Source organism: Corythoichthys intestinalis, chromosome 12 (assembly GCF_030265065.1).
Source record: "Corythoichthys intestinalis isolate RoL2023-P3 chromosome 12, ASM3026506v1, whole genome shotgun sequence".
NCBI lineage: Eukaryota > Metazoa > Chordata > Actinopteri > Syngnathiformes > Syngnathidae > Corythoichthys > Corythoichthys intestinalis.
In genome coordinates this window covers 40,425,262-40,447,471 of record NC_080406.1, presented here as the reverse complement: position 1 = coordinate 40,447,471, position 22,210 = coordinate 40,425,262, and the positions used below count along the sequence as shown (strand labels likewise).

Here is a 22,210-nt window from a genome sequence, read left to right as displayed (position 1 = left end):
GTTTAATTAACATTAACAGTAGACAATATAAACAGAAGGACAGTTCTCCCTAAGTAGCTTTCACCTGAGTTTTGCAGGTTAGCAAGTTCACACAGTTTAATCTTATGCTAACTCTGATGCAGGTCGGACTTTCAGTAACTAAATTAGTAATGTGTTTCCCACCTCCACAACATTGGCGTCTTTTTAAATTACTTGAAGTGCTGGCTGCTGGTCGAAAAAAAAAGAACGGCATGTTGTCGACATGGACAATATTTCTGTCGGGGTTGTGTGAGTGTGAGCGTGCGGGTGAATGTCGGCAGTGGGTCAAGTCATCAGCCAATCAAACGTGCGTTTGAGGGGGGAAAAAAAATAGACCGGTGCATTCAGCAAGTGAAAAGGGGTAAGTTTGAACATAATGAAAATAATTCACTTAATAATGGTAGGGTCAGTTCTATCCTTACAACATATGGGAAGACAATCTAATTTACCTGTATTACTGAACCCATTATATAATCCATATAAGGTTGCTTAAAGTTTGGTGGGGACAATTTGAGCATCCTGTGGTTGGTAGTATTATGTCCCTACCGTCCCTATGCAAACCTACGCCCTTGCCATAAACAATGGCAATGTGTCGGCGAACACCTGTAGGTCAATCTGCTTTACCAAGCCAGTCTTGTTTTTCAACTAGTTTGACAAAGTTGGCATTGAAAGCTTACATAACTCGCTTATCATCATGGATTTCTTCTTCATTATTAAACCATGGCTGCGCTCAAGTTTCCCTTTCACTCACCAGTCACGCTGTCTGAGGCTGGGGATTCATTAATTGTACAGACTGTGAGATAGTCCATTAATGCAATGAAGGAGGCACAAATATATCATAGGGATGTAAAGCAATGAGTCAAAGTCCTGATTAACATCATATATGTATCTATGTATCCCCCTCCATCCTAATTTTGACACTCAAAACTTCTGAGCTGCTGTAAGAAAACAAAATTAAGGTTTTGGAGTGTTCCAGTTAAATTCCGGACTTGAATCCAATAGAAATGCAGTCATTCATGACCTTAAGAATAACATTTAAGATGAAGAAAAAAAAAAATCATCTATTGTTGCTGAATTAAAACACTTTCTCAAGAAAGGATGGACAAAAATATCTCCAGTGGAATGTAGAAAAAACAAGCAAACAAAAAAAAAAACCTCATTGCCAGTCACAGAAAACACTTATTTCAGTTGTAAAATAAAATAAAGTAAAATAAAATAAAATAAAATATTGCAATTTTGCTAATAAAATCAAGAACATTTATTCTGGAAGTTTTCAAAATGTTTAATAGTTTTTGAAAAATAAAGGTTTGAATCGACTGTGTATTACCTGAACCGATACACGTGAAAGCTAGTACAAGTCAATACAGATTTATTTTGCATTGATCATTTAGCCTATCAATTAATTAAGTGTATATTCTTGTGAAATGTAGCCCTGACCCCCGTTCACCCAGTCTGTTTGTTAATGTCTCAGCCCCAGCAAAAAGTGTACATGCAAGTTATGACATTATATCGCCCTACCAATGTTGAGACCAAACCTACCCCCTTGGGTTTAACCAGTTATTAGGTTTAAGTGGCAATTACCATGTCACACAAGGCCAAGCATCTTACAATTTCTGCCCTTTCAATGACAAGAATTACCACTGAAAAACAACATTTTATGTTTAGTTTGGTCATCTCAAACTATGGGGAAAAAATAAGAATTGGAGAAGGAAGCAAACACTATTTTGCAGACTGTTATGCAGGCTGATTGGTGGCGAATCTGTCATAATATCTAACATTTAATTTAAAAAAAAGTGTTTGCTACAGACTTACGACTTGTGGGGTGCCGTGAATAATCACAGTAAATATAATTAACCATCCAATCAACATTTTAAAATAGCCATTATTGCTATTCAAGGGAACTGTAAATGCACTTGAAACACTTATAGGACATACAATGTGGGTGCTTCTCAATAATTTTTAATAATAATATTAATAATAATAATTGCCACTCAGTTCAGCAAATGGAAATATATTAATATATCATACATTACAAATTAATCGAACAAAAATATTCAACAGATGATTGTACTTGATTTGATGTGTGATAATACTATTGAGACAATCACCATAAAGTTTTTTTTTTTTTTTTTTTTTTTTTAATAGTCCATGAAAGTAATTTAAAAAAAAAAGCTTCTTTACGTAATAAGCAAAGTCGTATTCGCAACGACAGATGCACAAACACTCCTGTACATGACGAATGGTGGCCGGCGAAAGTGTTCGGCAAGTTTCGGCAACTTCCGCCAGGTTCGACACCGGGCGCTCCCAGACTGCTTTATGTCTGGTAGCAGAGACTATAGACATAAAGAATGTAGGCGCGTCGGCAAGCGGTTTGGTCCGTTCCTGCAGTTCGTCCGCCATATTGAATGTGGCAAATTGAATTTATGAAGATACTACCTCTTTCCTGCTGCCTTTTTTCGTTAGGAGATGACTACAGTATTAAAAGAGTAAGCTGCAATGTAAAAAAAAAAAAACATTCTCTAAATAATATTTAAATGTCAAGTACAATTAATAAACAAAACAAAACCGCGCAGTCATGAGATGTTGATCGTTATTGGCAGCAAATTGCCACATTAACTATGGCGTTGGAGTCATCATGCGATTTGGCACAAAAGGCGGTATCTTGGTATATAATCTCTACGGCAGACAGCATGTTCGGGCGCCATATTGCCGAGCACTCCTCCCGCTCCCCTCCTCCCTCCAGCCCGGCCGGGTCCCAGCAACACAGAACCACAGCTGCGGTGCAGGAGGAGGCTACTCACAGACTGAACAAACGCCACTGTTGGGAAGGACCGGTGATACAGCAAAACCAAGAGCCACATCGTGGAAATTCAATGGGATAGATAAACCCTTTTTACGCCACCGTTTAGTGATCGTGTTAGGACTTACGTCACTGTGCCACGGATAAAAGGTCGCTTCATTTGTAGTTTTCTTTGAAAGAAAAGAGGTAAAAGCGTCTCTGTGTAGCTTATGTTTAGCTCAGCGGTGATGGATAGTTGAAGCTAGCTAGCCGACGTTACTTCTCTGTCAGGCGAGTAGCAGTAGCTATCAATTTAGTCGGCTGCTCGACTCTTACCATTGTTTTAACACCCGTGCTCGTTATAGTATACAATATGATAGATCGTGAGTAACAAAAAACACAAACTGAAAACGCCGGTGAATTACTACTGGCATCAGCTGACGCTAGCTCGTTAGCTACACGTAAGGCGGCCACCAGCTTCGTGTGTCATAATAATATTTAATCGTGAGAGAGTGGCCGTAGCTAAAAGTACAACTTTTTTCGATATTCAAGAAAGACTGATTATTACATTTTTTCATTTTTTGGGTCTTTTTGTCCGTTGATCGTAGTTTAGTCAAAACGGCGGCGTTAACGTGCTTCAACTTTATTACATACTGTCAGAGACCAACTACCCCCCGGATTTTCTTAAAATGCATCATCCGGACCCCACTGGAGACTCTGGCAGTGTTAGAAAGATGGCGCAGCCGGCTGTCTTTCACAGAAGGGGTAGCAACACAAGCAGCGGGAGCGGCTCCTCGCTGTCAACACCGGTGGTCACCAACAGTCACGGCTCGGTTGCTGAAGAATATCAGACCTCCCTGTTGATTCAGTGCCAAACTCCTGCAGGCTCATCCTCACCAGGTCCCCACCATCCTCCTTCCCACGGCCTGAATCTACACACCCAGGCCACTCAGTCTGCTGGGGCGCAGATGAAAAAGAAAAGCGGTTTCCAGATCACAAGCGTCACTCCTGCTCAGATCTCTGTGAGCACCAACAACAGTATTGCAGAGGACACAGAGAGTTACGATGACCTGGATGAGTCCCACACAGAGGACCTATCATCCTCAGAAATCATGGATGTGTCTCTCTCACGAGCTAATGATGTCGTTGGAGCGGAACGGAGCTCCTCTGAGGAGACCCTGAATAATTTTCATGAGGCTGAAACTCCAGGGCTGCTGTCACCAAACCAGCCTTCACACCCCCATTCATTGACTCAAGCTCCGCAGCATGGTGGGGGTATGGTGAATGGGACTGTGCATGGTCATCCTCACCATCAGAACCATGCCCAGGGCTACCCCCTGTCTTCTGGTGCTGCAAACGCCTCATCTACCCTTGCCTCCGTCATTCAGAAAATGCCTTCTCATGTTGGGGTGTCACAAGAGGTTGCCCCTGCAAACATTGTTTCTCAGTCTGTGGGGATGGTGGGCCTGGGAGCTGCTGCTGGAATGCAGAGCCCTGCTACAGGCACTGCAGTTAGTGTTGTTAATCCCCAGACCAGCAGTGTTGGTAATGTGAATAAGTTGAGCTCTGCCAATGTGCCTGCGAGGGGGGGGATAAGCACGAGTGCGAGCAACAGCTCCGGAGGCTTTCCCCTCAATGCGAAAAGCAGTGCTGCGTGTGGTGGAGGTGGTTCCGTGGCATCTGGGGGCAACCTCATGACTAACACCATGATTCAGCAACAACAAACTGTCAACTCTAACATCTCCTTGACTACGACAACTTCAGTTAGTGTCGCCAGTGCCTCCGGAGGGCCGTGTGTCTTGAGCGGAATCCAGGGACGGCACGGTCCTGCTGCGCTGCAGTCCGTGAGTGCCCCCGTTACAGTCTCACCGGCGGTCGCTCCCACCAGTTCTCGCTTCAGGGTGGTCAAGTTGGACTCAAGTTCTGAGACCTTCAAGAAGGGTAGATGGACATGCACTGAATTTTACGACAAGGACACCCCAAATTCCGCCTCCTCCTCATCTACATCCGATGCTGGCAGCACACGACAGTATGTCTCTGAGAACTTTGCCGGGTGCTCAGAGAGGGAAAGCACAAGTGGTAGCTCTGTTAGTAGCACTATGAGCACAGTGAGCCATTATATGGAAAGTGGTGATACTGGGGGACCCCCAGTTTCCCAACATGGCCAGGATTACGCCTCCCCTCCTCAGGGTTTACAAGCAGTCCTCCCCAGTGGCTTAACAGGTATGGGCGTGTCTCAATCACAGCCTTTGATAAACCTCCAAGACATCACCCATACAAATATCAAAACTAACATGGCTGCCTCGACCTCCTCAAACATGAATCCACCTGTACCTGTGCAAAGCCAACAGATCACCAGTGGAATGCCTATTTCTGCCGTACCCCAGCAGCAGCTCACCTATGCCCAGGCAGTTGCCAATCAAACCCCAGGCTCCACACCAGGCTTTGTGGGTGTTCAGCAGCACCAGCTTGGCTATGCGCCTCTCCCTCAGCATCCATCTGCTACACCTATGCAGTTGAGACCCCCTGAGTACGGCCAGGCTCATCAAGGTATTCCTCAAGCCCCCGCTTCTCCACATCTGTTGAACCAAGCTGGACTAAGTTCTTCAGGGCAATCTAATGGATCAGGTCAGATGATTGGGGGCCTCCAGCAGTCACAGGTAATCCTCCAAAGTCAACCCCAGCAGCCCCCAACCTCCAATACAGCCTTTCATGTTGGAGTCACAGGTCAACAGCCTCCAAGTCACACTACCCACCTTGATTGCCAGCAACAGAAACCGCAGTCTCTCCCAACACAAATCCAAAACTCCGGTTTGTGCACCAAGTTGCCCACGACGATTCAGAACCAAGTGTCTGCACCTAGCATGCCTCCATCTAATCGTGACCCCCACCACCACCCGCAAGTTCTCAATGTCGGTAACAATAAAATGCTGGCACAAGGTGTTGTTCCCCAGAGTTTGTCCCAGGACCTCAGCAGTGCCCAGGCCATGGCGCACGCGGCTCAGGCTAGTGCACTCTATGCCAGCTTGCCCACCTTCACTACTACTCAGCTGCAGGATGCCCAGCGCCTTCTGCTTCAGCATCAATCGGCTCTACTGGGATTCCCGAAGCTTTCCGGAGGGGACGCGGGCTCCGGTTCTAATGCTGGTCAGGGTCAAGAAGCCGAAGGCAACGCTGCCATCGCCAGTGCCTTAACTGCATCAGCGGGTCTCAAGACTCTGGATGGAGAGGAAGATGGGTAAGAGACTTTCTACTCCTTTAGAATTTGTTTGACACTTAAGTACAAAACTGAATGCTTCTAGTTCCTTTCACTGACTCTGCTGTGAGGGCGGAAGAGCCTTATTAGTTAATTAGTAGACAGTGACCAGGCTCATCTTGTCTCTGTCAGCGGGACACAATGCAGGGCTCATCTGGTTGTGACGCATCTTGTGTTCATCAAGTTAATTTGACGTTTTCACTTGCCTGACATCCTAAATCCTGGCAATTTACATTACAGAGCACTACTTCTGCTACTTCTTGTGTTTAAATCTTTAATGCAGGAAAAACAAAAAACTAAGGTTTTTGCTTTTACATTTAAATGTCTTTAAATGTGGGTGACCGTTTGAGGCGAGGGATTTACTCATTCACACCTTAAACCTTCACTAAAAGCTTATTGATTTCATTAAGAGCTTACGCTTGTCAGTCTTTCACCTCAACTGCTGTCCCTCTTCTTTATTATAGTATGTAGATATGCTGCCTAAATGAAATGTTTCCTGATGAAATACAACTATTAACAATAGTGAAACTTACTACATAATGATATATTTAAAAGTAAAATAAATTAAAAAAAAGTTGATTGAAACCTCCGTATAAGGCTTGTAGTATTTTCCCCCCTCTGAGGTTTAATGAATACTGAAGGTTGGCTAATATTATCACATGACATGTAACTCTAAGGAATGTAAAATCTTTGGGGATCATTGGATTATTGTCTTTGATGATGACCAGAGTTGGGGTCAAAACTAAAAGCCGTTGTTACAGTTGAGAAGATTGCTTTAAAAATATATATATCGTTTTGCTTCACTTTTCAGTTTTAGTTACCTATGGTGGGGAAGAAGGCATATGTAAAAATAACTATTAACGATATCAAAAATGACCAATCTTGCTTTGCCTTCTTTGTGGTTCATTATGGGTCAGAATAACTTTATTCAAAAAAACACTGATTATGACGGGGCCATGAACACAGCACAACAGTAATGAAAGCTGCATGCTGGGACACTAGATTTTCCTCAAAAAAATGTTTATGCAAAGTAAACCGTTGTACCTTATCGTAATCTGCCAAGTTACATAGTTTTACTTTTTTTTTTTTATTATATGAAATTTAATATTTATGATACTTTCGTGAGGTGAAAACATTAAAGCTTTTCATGGACGCATTACAGTAAGGAATTTACTAATTCATACTCATTATTCAGTTAAAATAACATACAAAATACTATTTTTCTAACAAATCGTGGACTGGTCACATAGGAAACATGACCATTTTTCAACTAAAAATTAACAATTTCATGTTTTCATGACTATATCCCTAAAATCTTCAGACATATTTTAGCTTAGCGTCATGACAATTACCCCATAGCTTGCTTGTGTAATAGACTACACCTTTTTATTTGTGGCAATAAAATGGAAGAGCAAGATCAGTTTGGATTGTTAAAACCTGCATAATCGTAATATCATCATTTGTTAATTGTCAACAAACTATAATTTTTTTCTCCCGTGGGATGCGGTGTAATTTTCAGGAAAAGGAATTAGACTCTATAACATTTATTTTTCCTTAAAGTGCTGTTTGAGTTTTTGAGGTTACTGAGAAGCTACATGCTGCCCTGTTATTAAATACAGAACTCCTTACTCTCTACATAAACCTGTTTATAGATTTTGTTTGCTTAATCATTCTTTATAAGTTGTCAGCAATGATGACGAGTTGTATTAGAGCATACTGCTTGGTTAAGTTGAAACAAAAGTGTCCTACTTGTCAAACAATGTTATGTAGTATTATAATAGTATGCCACCCCCAGTCTATTGCTTTCCATGGAGGAAGTCGGCGTGATGTCACGATGACGTCACCTCGCTTAGCAACGTGTCGCCATTTTGTGAAGGGGGTACGCACAGCTAAACATTCCATAGACAAACGTCTGAAATTCATATATTTTAGGTGTGTTCTGCGTCTTTTTTCCTAAAAACGTCCTAAACGTGGCTTACTATTATCACGAGTCACTGCCGATAGACGCGAGGAGGTGATGCAATTTAAAATAAGCGTTTCTTGGCGTACAAAGCTGCCGATACAAAGTCGCAGCTGATAGCTGGATAAACAAAGGAATGGCCTGCAGTGGAGTTCGGAAACATGTACAACTACCTCATAAAGTCACCCAGTAAGTTGACCTTTATCATTTACGTGGAATATGTACTGTGTGGAACTGAGAAAGTTGGTAGTATATACGAAGTGATTATTTCTGCCGTTACCGGTAATTCGCCTCCAAGCTTTATTTAGCCGTCAACACGTCACGCCATAATAACCAATTCCCACCAGGCCAATAATATACCGATTGACTAATCAGAGCAGTTCACGGCAAAAGAAAAAAAAAAAAACGCTTTGCGAGTTGCCGGTTAAGGTAAAAAATAACCACTGCCTAGTCCAGGGGTTTTCAACCCAGTCCTCAAGGCACACTGTGGGTCCTGGTTTTTGTTCCAGCCGATCCAGCAGAGACAGTTGAACCAATGAGGCTTCTGCTAAAACAAGCCACACCTGACTGCAATCAACTGATTGCACTTGTAAAACACCAGATTGGGGAAAAAGTGTTGTCATCTTGTTTGGTAAGAATGAAATCCTGCACCCACAGTGTGCCTTAGTGGAATAGGTTGGGAACCCCTGGCCTAGTCTATTGAATCGTAGCCGCTAATTGGGGCAAAAAAATAATCGATTAAACTCACCAGTGATAAAATGTCGGCTGCAAACGTAAATGTGCTTGCATTTAGGTTCTCACAGGCGAAAATAGTCCACAGAACAGTCTTCTTTTACTGTTCCTCGATTAATTGCGCTCAGCCATTTGTTTCTCCTTTTTTTCTCTCACGTGGAAGAATGAATAACTTCAAATGCGGCTCCGAACTCTTCCTTGTGTGACAACCCGCAACACAGCAACTTTTAGCCATTCCGACGGAAAAAAAGACAGCAAATAAGACGAAAGTCAATGCGTTTCTATTATAAGTGACTCGTCTTTTACCCCATTGTCAATATGGCGACACTTTGTTGTGGCTGGTGACGTCATTAAATGCCCGGATGTCCGACTGCCTCAATAGCAGCTGATAAATTGTGTAGCAACATCCTTATCACTTTTTTGTTTTTTTTATTTGGTCTTTCATTAAGTTTTACTGTTACCAAGAAACACAATTTGATAATCTATTTTTAATATAGTTATGGCCTTGCTGCACTCTTAGAATTTCCCATTATCTGTTAATCATGGAGCCAAATCTACAGTCAGTCTTGGCACATAGCATTATTAAAGGTTTCAGTGTGTTCATTTTGGAGGGGGCAGTTCCTGTCATCAACATGATGGGTTCAGCTGGCATGAATGTATATACTGTAGATCAGTTTGTTTGTGGGGAGGTTGGTAGGCTATTACATACTTTCTTAGTACTTGCTGTTGCTACTGCTAACATATTTTCAGACTATTAGGGAGTAGAAAATCCTGTAATTATAGATGACAGTCTTCATGACACCCATAATTACATTGTACGTTCAAATTCACTATTGTTATATGACTGAAATAGAGGTTGTAATTGAGTTATGGTGATTGTGCATTTACTTTATGGTCAATAATGGGTAGCAAGTGGGTGGCTAACATAATTACTCACTGCTCCCCAAAATAAACGGATTACAAGAAAGAGAATTAAAGCAATTTTTTTCCCAGTCCGTGTCAATTGACAATAGTTTCCACATCATTAGTCTTTGTTGAATGCGTTAACTAGATGGAATGAGCTCCTTGTGACAATTTAATGTCATTTAATTGTGTATTTGTTCATATTAGATTGACATTGTCGTCTGTCGGCATTTGTGAATGTCAGCAACAGACGGGGGAGGGAAGTTTGATATTTCATTGATGGAAGTGTGTATTTTTTAGACTAATTTGGTTTTCATTGAAGTTTGGGTGTCCATTTAAAAGTCATACTGTCAAATGAACGTGTATACATGCAAGTCCAATTTTTCAGTACTGTAGAAGTTGTTTTTTTTTTTTTTTTTTTTTTTTTTTTTTTTTTTTTTTTGGAGCTAGTAAATGTCTTGATTGACACAGAAAACGGGCAGTAGGCAGGGGGACACCCTGAACTGGTTGCCAGCCAATCGCAGGTATATATATTAGGGCTGTCAAATTTATCGCATTAACAGCCGGTAATTAATTTTTAAAATTAATAGCGTTAAAATATTTGACACATTTAACGCATGTGCGGAATGACCCGCTCATGCATTGCCTCAAACAGATTACAATGACGCCGTTTTTTGCACATTGAGAGCTAAAAGGCAGAGAAAGGTGAGTGGACGCAGGCGTTCATTGGACCGCGCCGTTTATTGGCATAAGCTTCAGCAACTCCTTCACAACAAACATAAGTATCATTTAGTACTGGTGCACGATAATTATTGGTCCGATAATTATCGGTCCGATAATAGGAATTATGACGTCATCCCAATAAATCCAATAACATAATTAATAGGACCGATAATGCAGTATGAACTGTTCGCTGGCTGGGAAATGAGTTGACCATTTGCGGGGCATTGCTGCCACCTGCCGGTCAGAATAATTCGCTGCATCTATAATTTGGCCCACAAACTCATTCACTTTACACAGTGCTGTGTCTAACGTTAGCATTGACAATCGTGAATGCTTTCTGTTACTTACGTTTCCGCCTCGGAAATATGTCTGTAAGTATTTGTTTACTATAACATATGGATGTGCAATATATGTTTACGTCGGTGGTGAAGGGTCATACAGTGGGGAGAACAAGTATTTGATACACTGCCAATGGGTTTTCCCATTGGCAGTGTATCAAATACTTGTTCTCCCCACTGTATGTACAGAACTTCATAAGTTGTTGTGTTATAGAAGCCAGCCAATGCTTAAGGCCAGTAGCTCAAGCTAGTGTGCTATGCTATACATACATATAATAGTTGTCGTGTAATGTTTGTCCTGTCAGCATCCTTGGGAGGATTTTATACTATGCAGAGAATAAACCTCATACTTTATTGAATATGGGTTCACTCACTGCCGTTTATATTGATTATTATAAGGCAAGCCATTAATCCATTTTGTTCTACCATATTTTTGTTATGAGGATTGAGTGATAAACCTTACTATATAATGTTTACAGTGTTAGTTATAAGTTAGTAAGTTATTGAGAGGCCTTTTGGTTATTGATAGGCTTGCTGTCCTAACCTGTCTCCCAGGTTAAGAAAGTTGTTTCATGGACCAAGACCACAACAGTCTCCTGTAGCACCAAATTTTTTAAATCTGATGACAAAGCACAATACCTGTTGGGTTTATGTTTTAGTTCAGTGCTCATTGTTCAGGAAACGCATCTTCAATTATATTGACTAATTGATTGTGATTGACTCAAATTATATTTATTTGAAAATTAAATATTGGCACTTTATTTGAAGTCAAAAATGTTCTTGTCTTTGTTTTGTTCATTATAATAATGTTCATGTCATTATGAAAATTCTGGTGAGATCAAAGACAATTCTATGTTGAATCCACCATTATTATATTTTTTAAACCTCCAGGTGTTCAAAAACTCGGGTGAATATACATTAAAAAATTATATATTTATTATCGGTATTGGCTTTGAGGAGCAGGAAGTTATCGATATCGATATCGGTTTCAAAAAATGGATATCGTGCACCCCTATCGTTAAGTGAAAGCACAACAAAAATATTATTCCTATCTCTCAAATTTTTTCATTCCCAATCAAATAGCTCTGCAAAATACACATAAAACTTACTCAGAATTTGGTCAAACTCTATTCAAACATTTCGTTTAGCTCAACAAATACACTGGATGGCAATATTTAGTCACAATATACAAATGATCACAGGTCTCTTATGTTGTGAAGCCAGCACTCAAATGACCGTGTACAATGTATGGACCAGTAAACAGGGAACTAAGGCGTCAGTCGAGGGACAAAACGCACTCATTGGCTTGATTTCTAAGTAATTTAAAACTCGCCATTGACACCTTGTGGTGTATTTCAATCACTACCTCACGTAGTTCAAGACACTGTGGAAGAACGGCAGGGAGCCCAAGTAACATCACCACTTGGCGACGTCAACAATGGCGAGCTACTAGTTGATTTTTTGATTTAAAATTTTACAAATTCTATTAAAACGAAAACATTAAGAGGGGTTTTAATATAAAATTACTATAATTTACTAATAATTTACTAATATATAATTAATATAATTTAATTTACTAATTTACTGTAATTTACTAACATTTAACTATGTCTTTCTATCCGTGGATCCTTTTAACAGAATGTTAATAATGTTAATGCCATCTTGTGGATTTATTTTTATAATAAACAAATACAGTACTTATGTACAGTATGTTGAATGTATATATCCGTCTTTTATCTTTCCATTCCAACAATAATTTACAGAAAAATATGGCATATTTTAGAGATGGTTTGAATTGCATTAATTACGATTAATCAATTTTTAAGCTGTGATTAACTCGATTAATTTTTTTTATCGTTCGACAGCCCTAATATAAATATATGGTGGAAAACACAGACAAGACTGAAAAAGCAGTTTCTTCTTTTGCATTCCTCTTTAAAAGAAACTGTTGTATTTTAAGCCAAAACAACTGTTGTGTTTGATAGAACAATGTCTATATGCTGCCATAGCACGCAGCATATAGCACGCAAGGAACCTTTGTCACAGTTTGCACAGGTCCCAGTACGCCGATTATGCAGCCGCATGTCCTCTAAAAATGGAGGGGAATCATAAAGTTTGTTTAAAAAAAAACAACAACAAAAACTACTTGATAGAAGTATTTATAAATGTGGCGTTGTGCGCAAACTGCAACAAAGAGTTGCATACCACCTGAGCACTTCAACTCTACGCTTCAATCATAAAGCAAAACATGTATTTGTGAGAACGGGCGCTAATACCGGAAGCATTCCCGCCAGCAGCCAGAGTTGTTGGCAATCTTAAACTAGGAGGACTTACTGGCTTCATGAGCAGAAATTGTAAATGCACACCCAGAAATTTAACAAAGTCTGTCGCAAAGTAGATGGCACTGGACTGAATGCTACTATCAAAGGTCGGTTCTATGTTCATATCTTTAGAAAATTCCGGGATGTACGCATTCATTTACAAGAATTTCAACTTAAAGTGATCCTCGATCTTAGACTCTAATAAACCACAATTGTTGTACTAAAATATGTTATGTAAAATGTTAAATCAATGGCAATATTTTATAATATTTAGTACATATTTTGACCGATAGTTGGCGCCATGTTTTGCGGGCTCAGAGTGATGACGTAAATTGGACGTTTCCACTTGTGTACAACAATTGTGTATTGCTGCCTAAACTCGCCAAGGAAAATGCCATGATGTGCTGCTTTTAGATGCAATTTCCGGTCAAATGGAAACGAGGGGAGTGATGTGAGTCTCTACAGATTTCCTATTGACAAGAAGAGGAGAAAGGTTTGGGAAAATGCCCGTAGACTGACAAAACGTCCCAAAGACCAAAGGCTTTGTTCTCACCATTTTTCTCCAACTGCGTTCGAGGCATTTAGTCGACGACAACTTATGAAAGAGCTCACCGGAGCGGCTGTATATAAGCGGAGACTAAAATCTAATGCTATTCCAACTATTTTCCCTCACAAGAAGCCTCAACGCGCTCTGATAGCGAGTGAAATGCGCGCAATAAAGCGCCAAAGACAAGAAACTCTGGCCGCTCTCTTAAGCAGGCAAGCCGCTCTTGTCGCTAAAGCGGTAGGCGAACCTTTGGACGTACCGCTAGTCACAGAGGAAGCTAATAATTCACCTCTACTGTCAGTTCATCAGGCAGTAAGTGTGTCTGTTCAGTATTCACCTAATATGAGTGATGCTGCCACTCAAACTGATCCAGACATGTCCGATGCAGAGATACAGTGGCCAGCTGATGCACGCCGAGCACTTAATATGGACCGCCCTTACGTAGCTAAACATGAGTTGGATGTACAAGACATGGAGGACACTCAATCCCAGAATTTATTCCCGTCAGATGACGAATTTAATGAGGACAGTCAGCCACGACACAATTCCGATCCTGACTATCACACATGTGCATTCAGTTTTATTACCTTCAGTGAGAGTTAATAATGTCAATAGTCATGAAAATAAAAATGCACGAACGACAAGGTGTGTTCAAACTTTTGGCCTGTACTGTATGTAAAGCACACGACAACTCTGGATGCTAACAATCTACATAATTATATTGGAATAAGTTTGATCACTCAATAGCTCACCTTGAAGATCGAACAAAAAACAGAGTCTAGACAGCATGCTCTCTCTCGCTCCGTTGTCATTGAGACGCACTTGCCCCAAGTACACCACCAGTTTTGCCCAACTCTTGTCTCATCAGGTATTTCCTGCTGTGCATTTTGCCTTTGCTGCTCGTCTTGTGAACGACGGACATTGCTGTCCTGTTCTTCTTTTCCACTCTGGTTCAAATTGGAAGGGCAGAACTGACGACATGATGGGTAGCTAACGAGTGGCACGCTGGAAGTTAGGCAGTGGGCCAAGTGACGTCACCGCACTGCGACGTCAACAAGAATGGCGACCTATTATAAAATTTTACAAATTTTATTAAAACGAAAACATTAAGAGGGGTTTTAATATCAAATTATTATAATTCATACTAACATTCATCTTTTAAGAATTACATGTCTTTAAGATTGAGGATCCCTATAAAAAGCTCTTTGTTTTGTGATGGCTGTCATGTTGTATAGCGTAACTTTCCACTCGAATGATCAGGTAATTTTTGGCTAACTGCCCGTTTTTCGGCGAAAAAGAAGTAATTTAGACATTTCTGCACCCATACAAAAAGAAAATCAGCTTTTACATGTTTTATTTTATGTAACATTTGAATCTAAAAACGATGAGGGGCCAGATAGCCAGCAAGAAATAGAGACATCGGAATTCAACCCAAATAAGTTGTGATTGTATATAGAAAAATGCAAAATTTGCTTTTGGTGAGTAAAATTAAGATGATTCTGCATTCCTTCCTCAAGTATTAAGTTTCTGATGTGAAAATTAAGTGATTTATTAGCTGTTGAAAACTTGCACTAAATTTAAAAAATTAAGTTACTATTTTGGGCAAAACAATATACGTATAACATATGATATGTTAAATATTGCTATGGATCCTGAAAATATAGTTGATTATCTATGCATTTGGTGATTTTTGTGCATCTAGCGTAAAATTTGACAATTTTATAGCCATTTAAATTTTTTTATATTTGTATAAAAAACAATCAGGATTTTATTAGGGAACGACTTCACAATTTTTTTTATGTTGCTGCTCATGGAGACTCATATATGCCTCAGGGAGATGCCTATTTACTCAAAGCGCTTCACACTATATCACTCATCTACCTACTGGTGACGCAACAGGAGAAATGTGGGATTTAGTAAGTTGCCCAAGGACACTTAGACGAGGTCATCAATGCAGAGAATCGAAACCACAACTTGTGGGATGGGGACCGATGACTCTGCCACTGAAAAATGCTCATTTCAAATGAGTTCAATTAAAATGTTTCAGTTTTGTTGATCTTGTACCAGGCAGTAGAAAAGCTGTATAATCTTATCCCTGGCATTGCAGGCAGCCAGTGCATACTGGACCTGTAGCTCATTGTGTGGAGCTCAGTGTGATCCCCACAGTTCACACACAGAGGAAGTGACCCAATCTGACCCAATACAACTTAGTCAGACAGCAGGCCTACTGAAGCTGATTGAGACCATGACTGAGAACACAGCAGACGGGACCAGATGGAACTAGACTGAGCATCACTGGCCCAGCTCTGTTAAATCCTCCTATTCTCTTGCTTAGTGGATGTTTGTGTTGTGAGTTTGCAGGTTTAAGTTTGCTTTCCCAAAATCCTTATGTGGTATAATAATAGTATTACATAATCGTTGCTTGATTTTTACAACGTTCTTGAGTACATGCAGCATTCTGCAGTAATTTCAGAACATACATTCTGGGTGGTGTTTTGATCACTTCACTGGTTCAATAACACGTGAGTAGAGGGATACTCCAAAAGTAAACAGCATTTGTTATTTGTTTTGCAGTAGCCCCCACCCCCTACTACATTCTAACTACACAGGCCAACCTAGAGAACACCAGAAATCAACAACAGACTGGCGACGTGCTGTGTTAGTGAATATGTTTGCAATCTATTAAAGCTCGCCTCTAGTGTCAGCTGTGGGATGAACAAGGAAATCCTGAGCAGTTGTCGTGGGGCCTTGTAACAATGGAGGTTAAAAGCTTCCACAGATGCTGGTCTTTTTTGTCCTCTGACAGGAATGTAATTTTGTTAACACCCAGATTCCATCTTGATGCAGAAATTGTCCGTTTTAACAACTACTGCCACTGAGACCACTAGAGACCAACCTACAAAACTGAGTATAGCTGGCATTTTAAAAAAGCCTTGACCCCATGTGAAGAAATCTATTTAAATCACAGTTTGTGTGCCTTCTTTGTTTTCTTTGCCTTCTTCCATCTGATGGTTTGTTCGTCCATCAATAAACTGTATTGTTTCGGTTAGAGTGCAACAGCAGCAGTAATGACTTGTAATGGATGATAATGGGTAGTATTTTAAGCCATTCATTTATGAGAAAAATGCCCCCCCCCCTTGTGCCCTCTGCAAATATTCAACTGGACACAACATTATGACCACTTGCCCTGAAAAAGCATACAAAAGCTGTATTCGGAACTGTGCTTTTTATTTGACGTCTTAGCTTTTAGCGGAAGGAGTCTTCTTAAAATTACTTGATGAACTAGGGCCTAACAGCTGTAAGTCTGGATGTGGGTGCCCTTTTTAAATCTCTCAAACCACTCATAGTTAGCCTTAATTTGTTCTTTTGTAGCATCGAATAGAGGCTTTGTTGATGTAGCTTCAAAGGTTTTGCCAGTCACTCCCAAGCAGTGCACTCCATGCTTGCCTCAATGATTGATTAATGAGCTAGGGGTGGGAACTTATTGGAACCTCACCATACGATACGATTTGCGATACAAAGCTCACGATAACGATGACCTCACGGTATGGTGATACAACGATTATCGATACATTGGTCAGGAAATCATTCTAGGATGTTCTACAAAACCACTAATAGACAGAAAAACAAGCTATCTTCATCCTTCTGCTGTAAATTTATCACTAGTTGTCCAATCCATTTGACCTGAGAGGGTGGCAGCAAATGAACCCCTCAGTCTTCAAACGGCCCCCTCCCATTTCTATGGCCGTCAGCGGCAGCCAATGCCAGGCAACGAGGTCATTTGGGGCCCTTTCTGGTCACCTGTTGATTTTGTCACTTCCTGTTGATTTGGGGGCATTTCAGGGTCACTTCCTGTTGATTTGTGTTACAAAACAGGAAGTGACCCAGGAATGAATAGGCAGTGACTCAAACTCAACAGAAAGTTACCTGTAAATGCCTCAAAAATCAGGAGGCGTGACCGTGAATGGTCTAGTTTCGAATGAACCAATGTTCGTTTGCCCTTTCCAGTCTATGGCTGTCAATGATATCCATAGAGTTAACTGAGACACTATGGTGTATTCTACTATAGTGGAAGATTTTGGTCGCAACTTGTTGGTTCTTTTTTTTTTTTTTTTTTTTTTTAAATAGTTAATAAAGATAGTTCATTGCTCCTTACCTTTCAGTTGTCCAGTAGTAGGTTCAAGTCGTGTTAATTGGAAAAAGTCCCTAGTGAGTCCCGTGTCCGTCTGTCAGAGGTGATTACATGAACCCTCTTGTACTGTTTAGCTTTTGTTGTTGTTGTTTTTGAGATGTTACTGTTTAGCGCCGAGCGCTATGTTAATTAGCGACTGCGCTAACATGTATTTCCATGTCAATTTGTGCGTTGTTTGGTGGTGTACAAAAGTTACTCCAGATGCAGAACATGTAAAACCAGGATTAAGTACAGCGGTAACACTGCAAATATGCAAAATAGTACAGAAATCTGTGAAAACAAAGTACATTGGTTAAAAGAAGTCTTATTTCTAAAGACACTTTGTTTCCAGAAAATGTGGAATTCATTCCACCAGTGTAAATTTTATTGTATTGTGGAGAGAAATAAGTACTGCCTTTTAAAATGGTTAATGTTTAAAAAAATTGTTAAAAAAGAAGGTTAAGGGCAGCTTTTTTGTTGTGTGGTCATGTTTCCATCGTTCCTGTTGAATCATCAGGATATTTTAAATAAACATGATATAAATGTGTTCGGCTACTTTATTAATTAATCATGTATGATGCATCGATAATTGTGATACTTGTGATCATTGTCACTACCTTGATCATCATTCAATAATCGAATTGTTGCACTCCAAATCGTAATCGAATCGAATCGTGGGGTGCCTAAGATGGTATGCTCTTACTGTAGAGTTTGTCCCAGAAATGTTCAGTCAGATATCATAGCTATTTTTGTCGATGCCGGACGGCCCTTTAGCATTTCAAGCACTTAGTTTAATTGAAATGTTTTACCTACTGTTTATTTGATCTTAAAGCTTACTTTTCCAGCACTATAAAATCGTTCTGATGTACTTTTTGGTTGTGGTTGTCTGGTAATGTCATGCTGCCAAACACGCTGGTAATGTGCTGAATCATGCCTGGCATTCCTGTGGCTGCAACACTGTCCAGTTAAGCTTCAGATATGACCCCCCCTACAGAGATAACTTAGGTTTATGTGTCAACGTTTAGCCACTTTACCCTTTTTTGTGTTAATTTGGTTTCCATACAGTTCTACCATTAATGTGACCACATAACACACAATGCAATCTGTTCAAAAACCGCAAAGCTAGGCATTTCATGTGGGTAGTTGTTTTTAAGATAATGTCTGTTGCAGACATTTTGGCCCGTAAGTAAGGTTTCAAAGTCCTCCAATCTTGCTTTGTGTGAGATAATCCCCTTCTCAATACTGTGTTGCTGAATACGGAAGGCGACAGGAGGGGGTTGGTGGGAATTCAAGTCTCTCTTACTTTTTCTTCCCAAATCTTAATCTTCTGTAGTCTAGCCAGCTGCTTCTCTTTTATGTTGTGTGATATGTCTGTTGTTTTTTAGCCATTGTCTAACTTCTGTTACATCTAAGTGCCCAACTAGAGATGGCTGCTGCTTGATATCTCTTATTAAATACTCATCCATATATCAAATAAATAAATAAATAAATCCCCCATAGAGCTATGTGTCAGCCAAAGATGGACACAGAAGTGTTTAGTGTCTCTGGGTGAGTCAGTCATACACGTTCAGCTGCTAAAGAATGTAACACTGCCCTCTTCTGGTGAGCAAGCGCTCACCCATCTGTTAACATCCGGTTAATTGTGCCCTTTCAAATACGTGTCAAAAAATATTTGTCCTTAAACTTTTAACCCTTTATTGCCAAATGTATCACATTTGATACACCAAAAAATTCATGATTTTGAGAGTAATTCAGAATTTTGACAAAAAAATGATGGATGCAAGTCAACACATGCGTCTGCAGGTTCCATGATGGAAAAAAGAGGAAAAACAGGATTTAGCTAGGGTTATAGATATTAGAGCGCTTATTCCACGTATTCATTTTGACATTTCTTTTTTAAATTTTGAAAAAGGGTTTCATTAGGACTTTATTTTTCAAATTTTGGGATTCTCTGATAATTGCTTCATGTTACAGGTCTTTAAGGGTGAACTGCTATGTGTAGACTCACTGACATGATGCTAGGGTCACGAAATGAAGCTGCTAAACAATATTTTAAATGTTTCAAAACTCATCTGTGGTCGTTTGAGTGCACACTGGTTCACAACTTAGTCTTTTAAATTTTGTATATTGTTGTACCACTGGAAAGGATCCATTGGCTATTGGTTGGCTGCATTCTTGGTTTTCTTTTTCAAACCAAGACGCATGCATGTTAATGAACATTACCATTTAATAATGTCAGTTTGTAATTACAGGACAGTGTCAATCATCTCTTCGCATAAACTTGACAAAAATTGGAAGTTACTTTGACAAGACCTGAAGGTAATATACACATCTAAAATACATGTACTTTGCAGGTATTACTTCTAAGTTGCTTCTTATCATTAGAAATCAGCAACGTTAAATATTTCATCAACATCTGCATTTTATAAAATAGTGGCAGTGAAGGCACCATTGGAATTTAATTTGTATTTACCAGATCATTTGCCACAGGGTGGCGCTGCTCACCAGCAAGCCTGTAGTAAACTGAAAACAGCTGACTGTGTTAAATTGTTCTCATGAAACATTTTACTAATATTTACTTAAATCTGATTGAATTACGATTAGATCCAATATTACCAGAACATTGGAATAAGTATGGTTAAAAATAAAAAAAGTAAGTCTATGGTTTTCTACCTATTTAAGTTACTCAAGAGACTGAAATGAGCATTAGCCGGTTATTTATCTACCTTAGTGCTTTTTATGGCCAAATGGAGTTTATTTGATAGTTTAAAATAGAATGTTTAGCGTTCACTTTGCTGTGGTAATGTCTTAAATGTAAGGATTGATAACTTTAGAACTACAGTGCTTGTAATTTGAATTTTTTTTAATGTGGTGTTTGAAGTTACAGCCAAACAGTCCTAACCATGCTGCTTGCTTGTTTTTAAGCTGTGCTTATGATAGCTCTGCTGCCGTCACAGTTTCGGGTCCTGACGGAGGAGTCCTATTTAGCTAATCCACTCCTAACTGCATGTTGTCTTCACTTGTGATCTTGTGTTAAGACTCACAAATCAATCACAGAAAATGTCAAAAATAGACAACGATGGACAGTTTTCTTCAGTTTTTTTAGCTTTAGCATGAAATTAGACTGTAACACTGATTCTTTCATGAACTGGTCTCTATTAATGTAAAACCTAAAGTATTGGCGCTTTGGTGGATAAGTATATTTAAGGTGAAGTCGCAGAGAAATGATCTTCTAGTTGCCACGCATGCCATTATTCTGTCCAGTATGAACGTGAAGCGCCGTGTGTTCTTTAGCCCCTAATCCTTTTAATGCAGGTTTTCACTCCACGTTACTTTAAACTGCTGGTCACACTCTCTTATGTAATGTGCATCTTTTGTGTGTGAGGGTGTCTGGTCAAGTGTTACTTTGCTGCTGTCAGCAGAAGCAAGAGGCCCACCTGAAAGAATCTCCCTAGACTTGTGCCTCCACTCATTGGCATCTTTACTTTGTATACGTTGTGTATAAGGTATGTCTTAGTCTTCTGCTTTTTTGCCAAATGAGTATGAATGATCAGGTGATTGATGAAGACTATTCTACCACAGCCTAGATGAATATCATTTCCTCCGCCTCCTGCCACCCTTTTCTAATTATGAATGGACAACTACAGTAATGGCGTGCTGTCGTCAGCCCAAATGCTCCCATAGAACCAATCTCTCTTGATGGGTAAAGTGGCCACTCATCATTACTGGCCAGCTCTGTGGCTGGCTCACTCAAATGCTCTGTGTCATTCTCCATAGTCAGGGTTTGACTATAGGAAAAATCACTGCCAGCCCTTACTGGTAAAGTCTGTGCACACACTAAACTATCAAACTACAGTCCTGCCAACAGCCTTTACAATTCAACCATTCAATAGACCTCCCTTTTCTCATTGCATTCTGTACTGACAAGCTTAAACAAGTGGAGAACACCAACTGTCATAAGGCGAAATGTGTACTGTATTTTTTTAACTATAATATATACTCATATACAGCAAGATTTCAAGAAACTGCTCGCTGTATAGAACTTGGCAGACAAGCAGGTCATTGGTAGGCATGTGCCAGTATGATATTCTAACGGTATGAAAACATTAACCCAAAATATCACGGTATTGTAATTACAGCTCTGGAATGTGTTACTTTGAGATATCTGGGTTTAAAAAAAAAAAAAAAAAACTTTATTCCATTGAACATGATTTTTTTCAAAACATTAGCAAATTGGAAAATAAGCGCAGTATAATGTTAAGTTAAAATTAAAGATGCACAATAATATCGGTTACCGATAATTATCGGCCGATAATGGCAATAATGACGAAACCGAGATAATCCAGATTTTAAAAAATTAAACCGATAATGCAATCCTATAATTATATGCTTGATTTAGCCTCCAAATGTACGCAACCAAAGCAGTATTGTCCAATTCAGCACCGCCGCCTCCTAAACCCCC

General features: G+C 39.8%; 1 protein-coding gene across 1 annotated transcript in view; it reads left to right on the top strand.

Moving 5' to 3' along the window:
* The first annotated feature begins 2,704 nt into the window (after positions 1-2,704).
* The window catches only part of LOC130926958 (TSC22 domain family protein 1-like), a 39,192-nt gene continuing 19,686 nt past the window's right edge, over positions 2,705-22,210 (top strand). Inside the window, exon 1 of the mRNA XM_057852321.1 lies at positions 2,705-6,035. Coding sequence (XP_057708304.1) covers positions 3,487-6,035 — 2,549 coding nt within the window. The 5' untranslated portion in view covers positions 2,705-3,486. The remainder of the gene's footprint in view (positions 6,036-22,210) is intronic.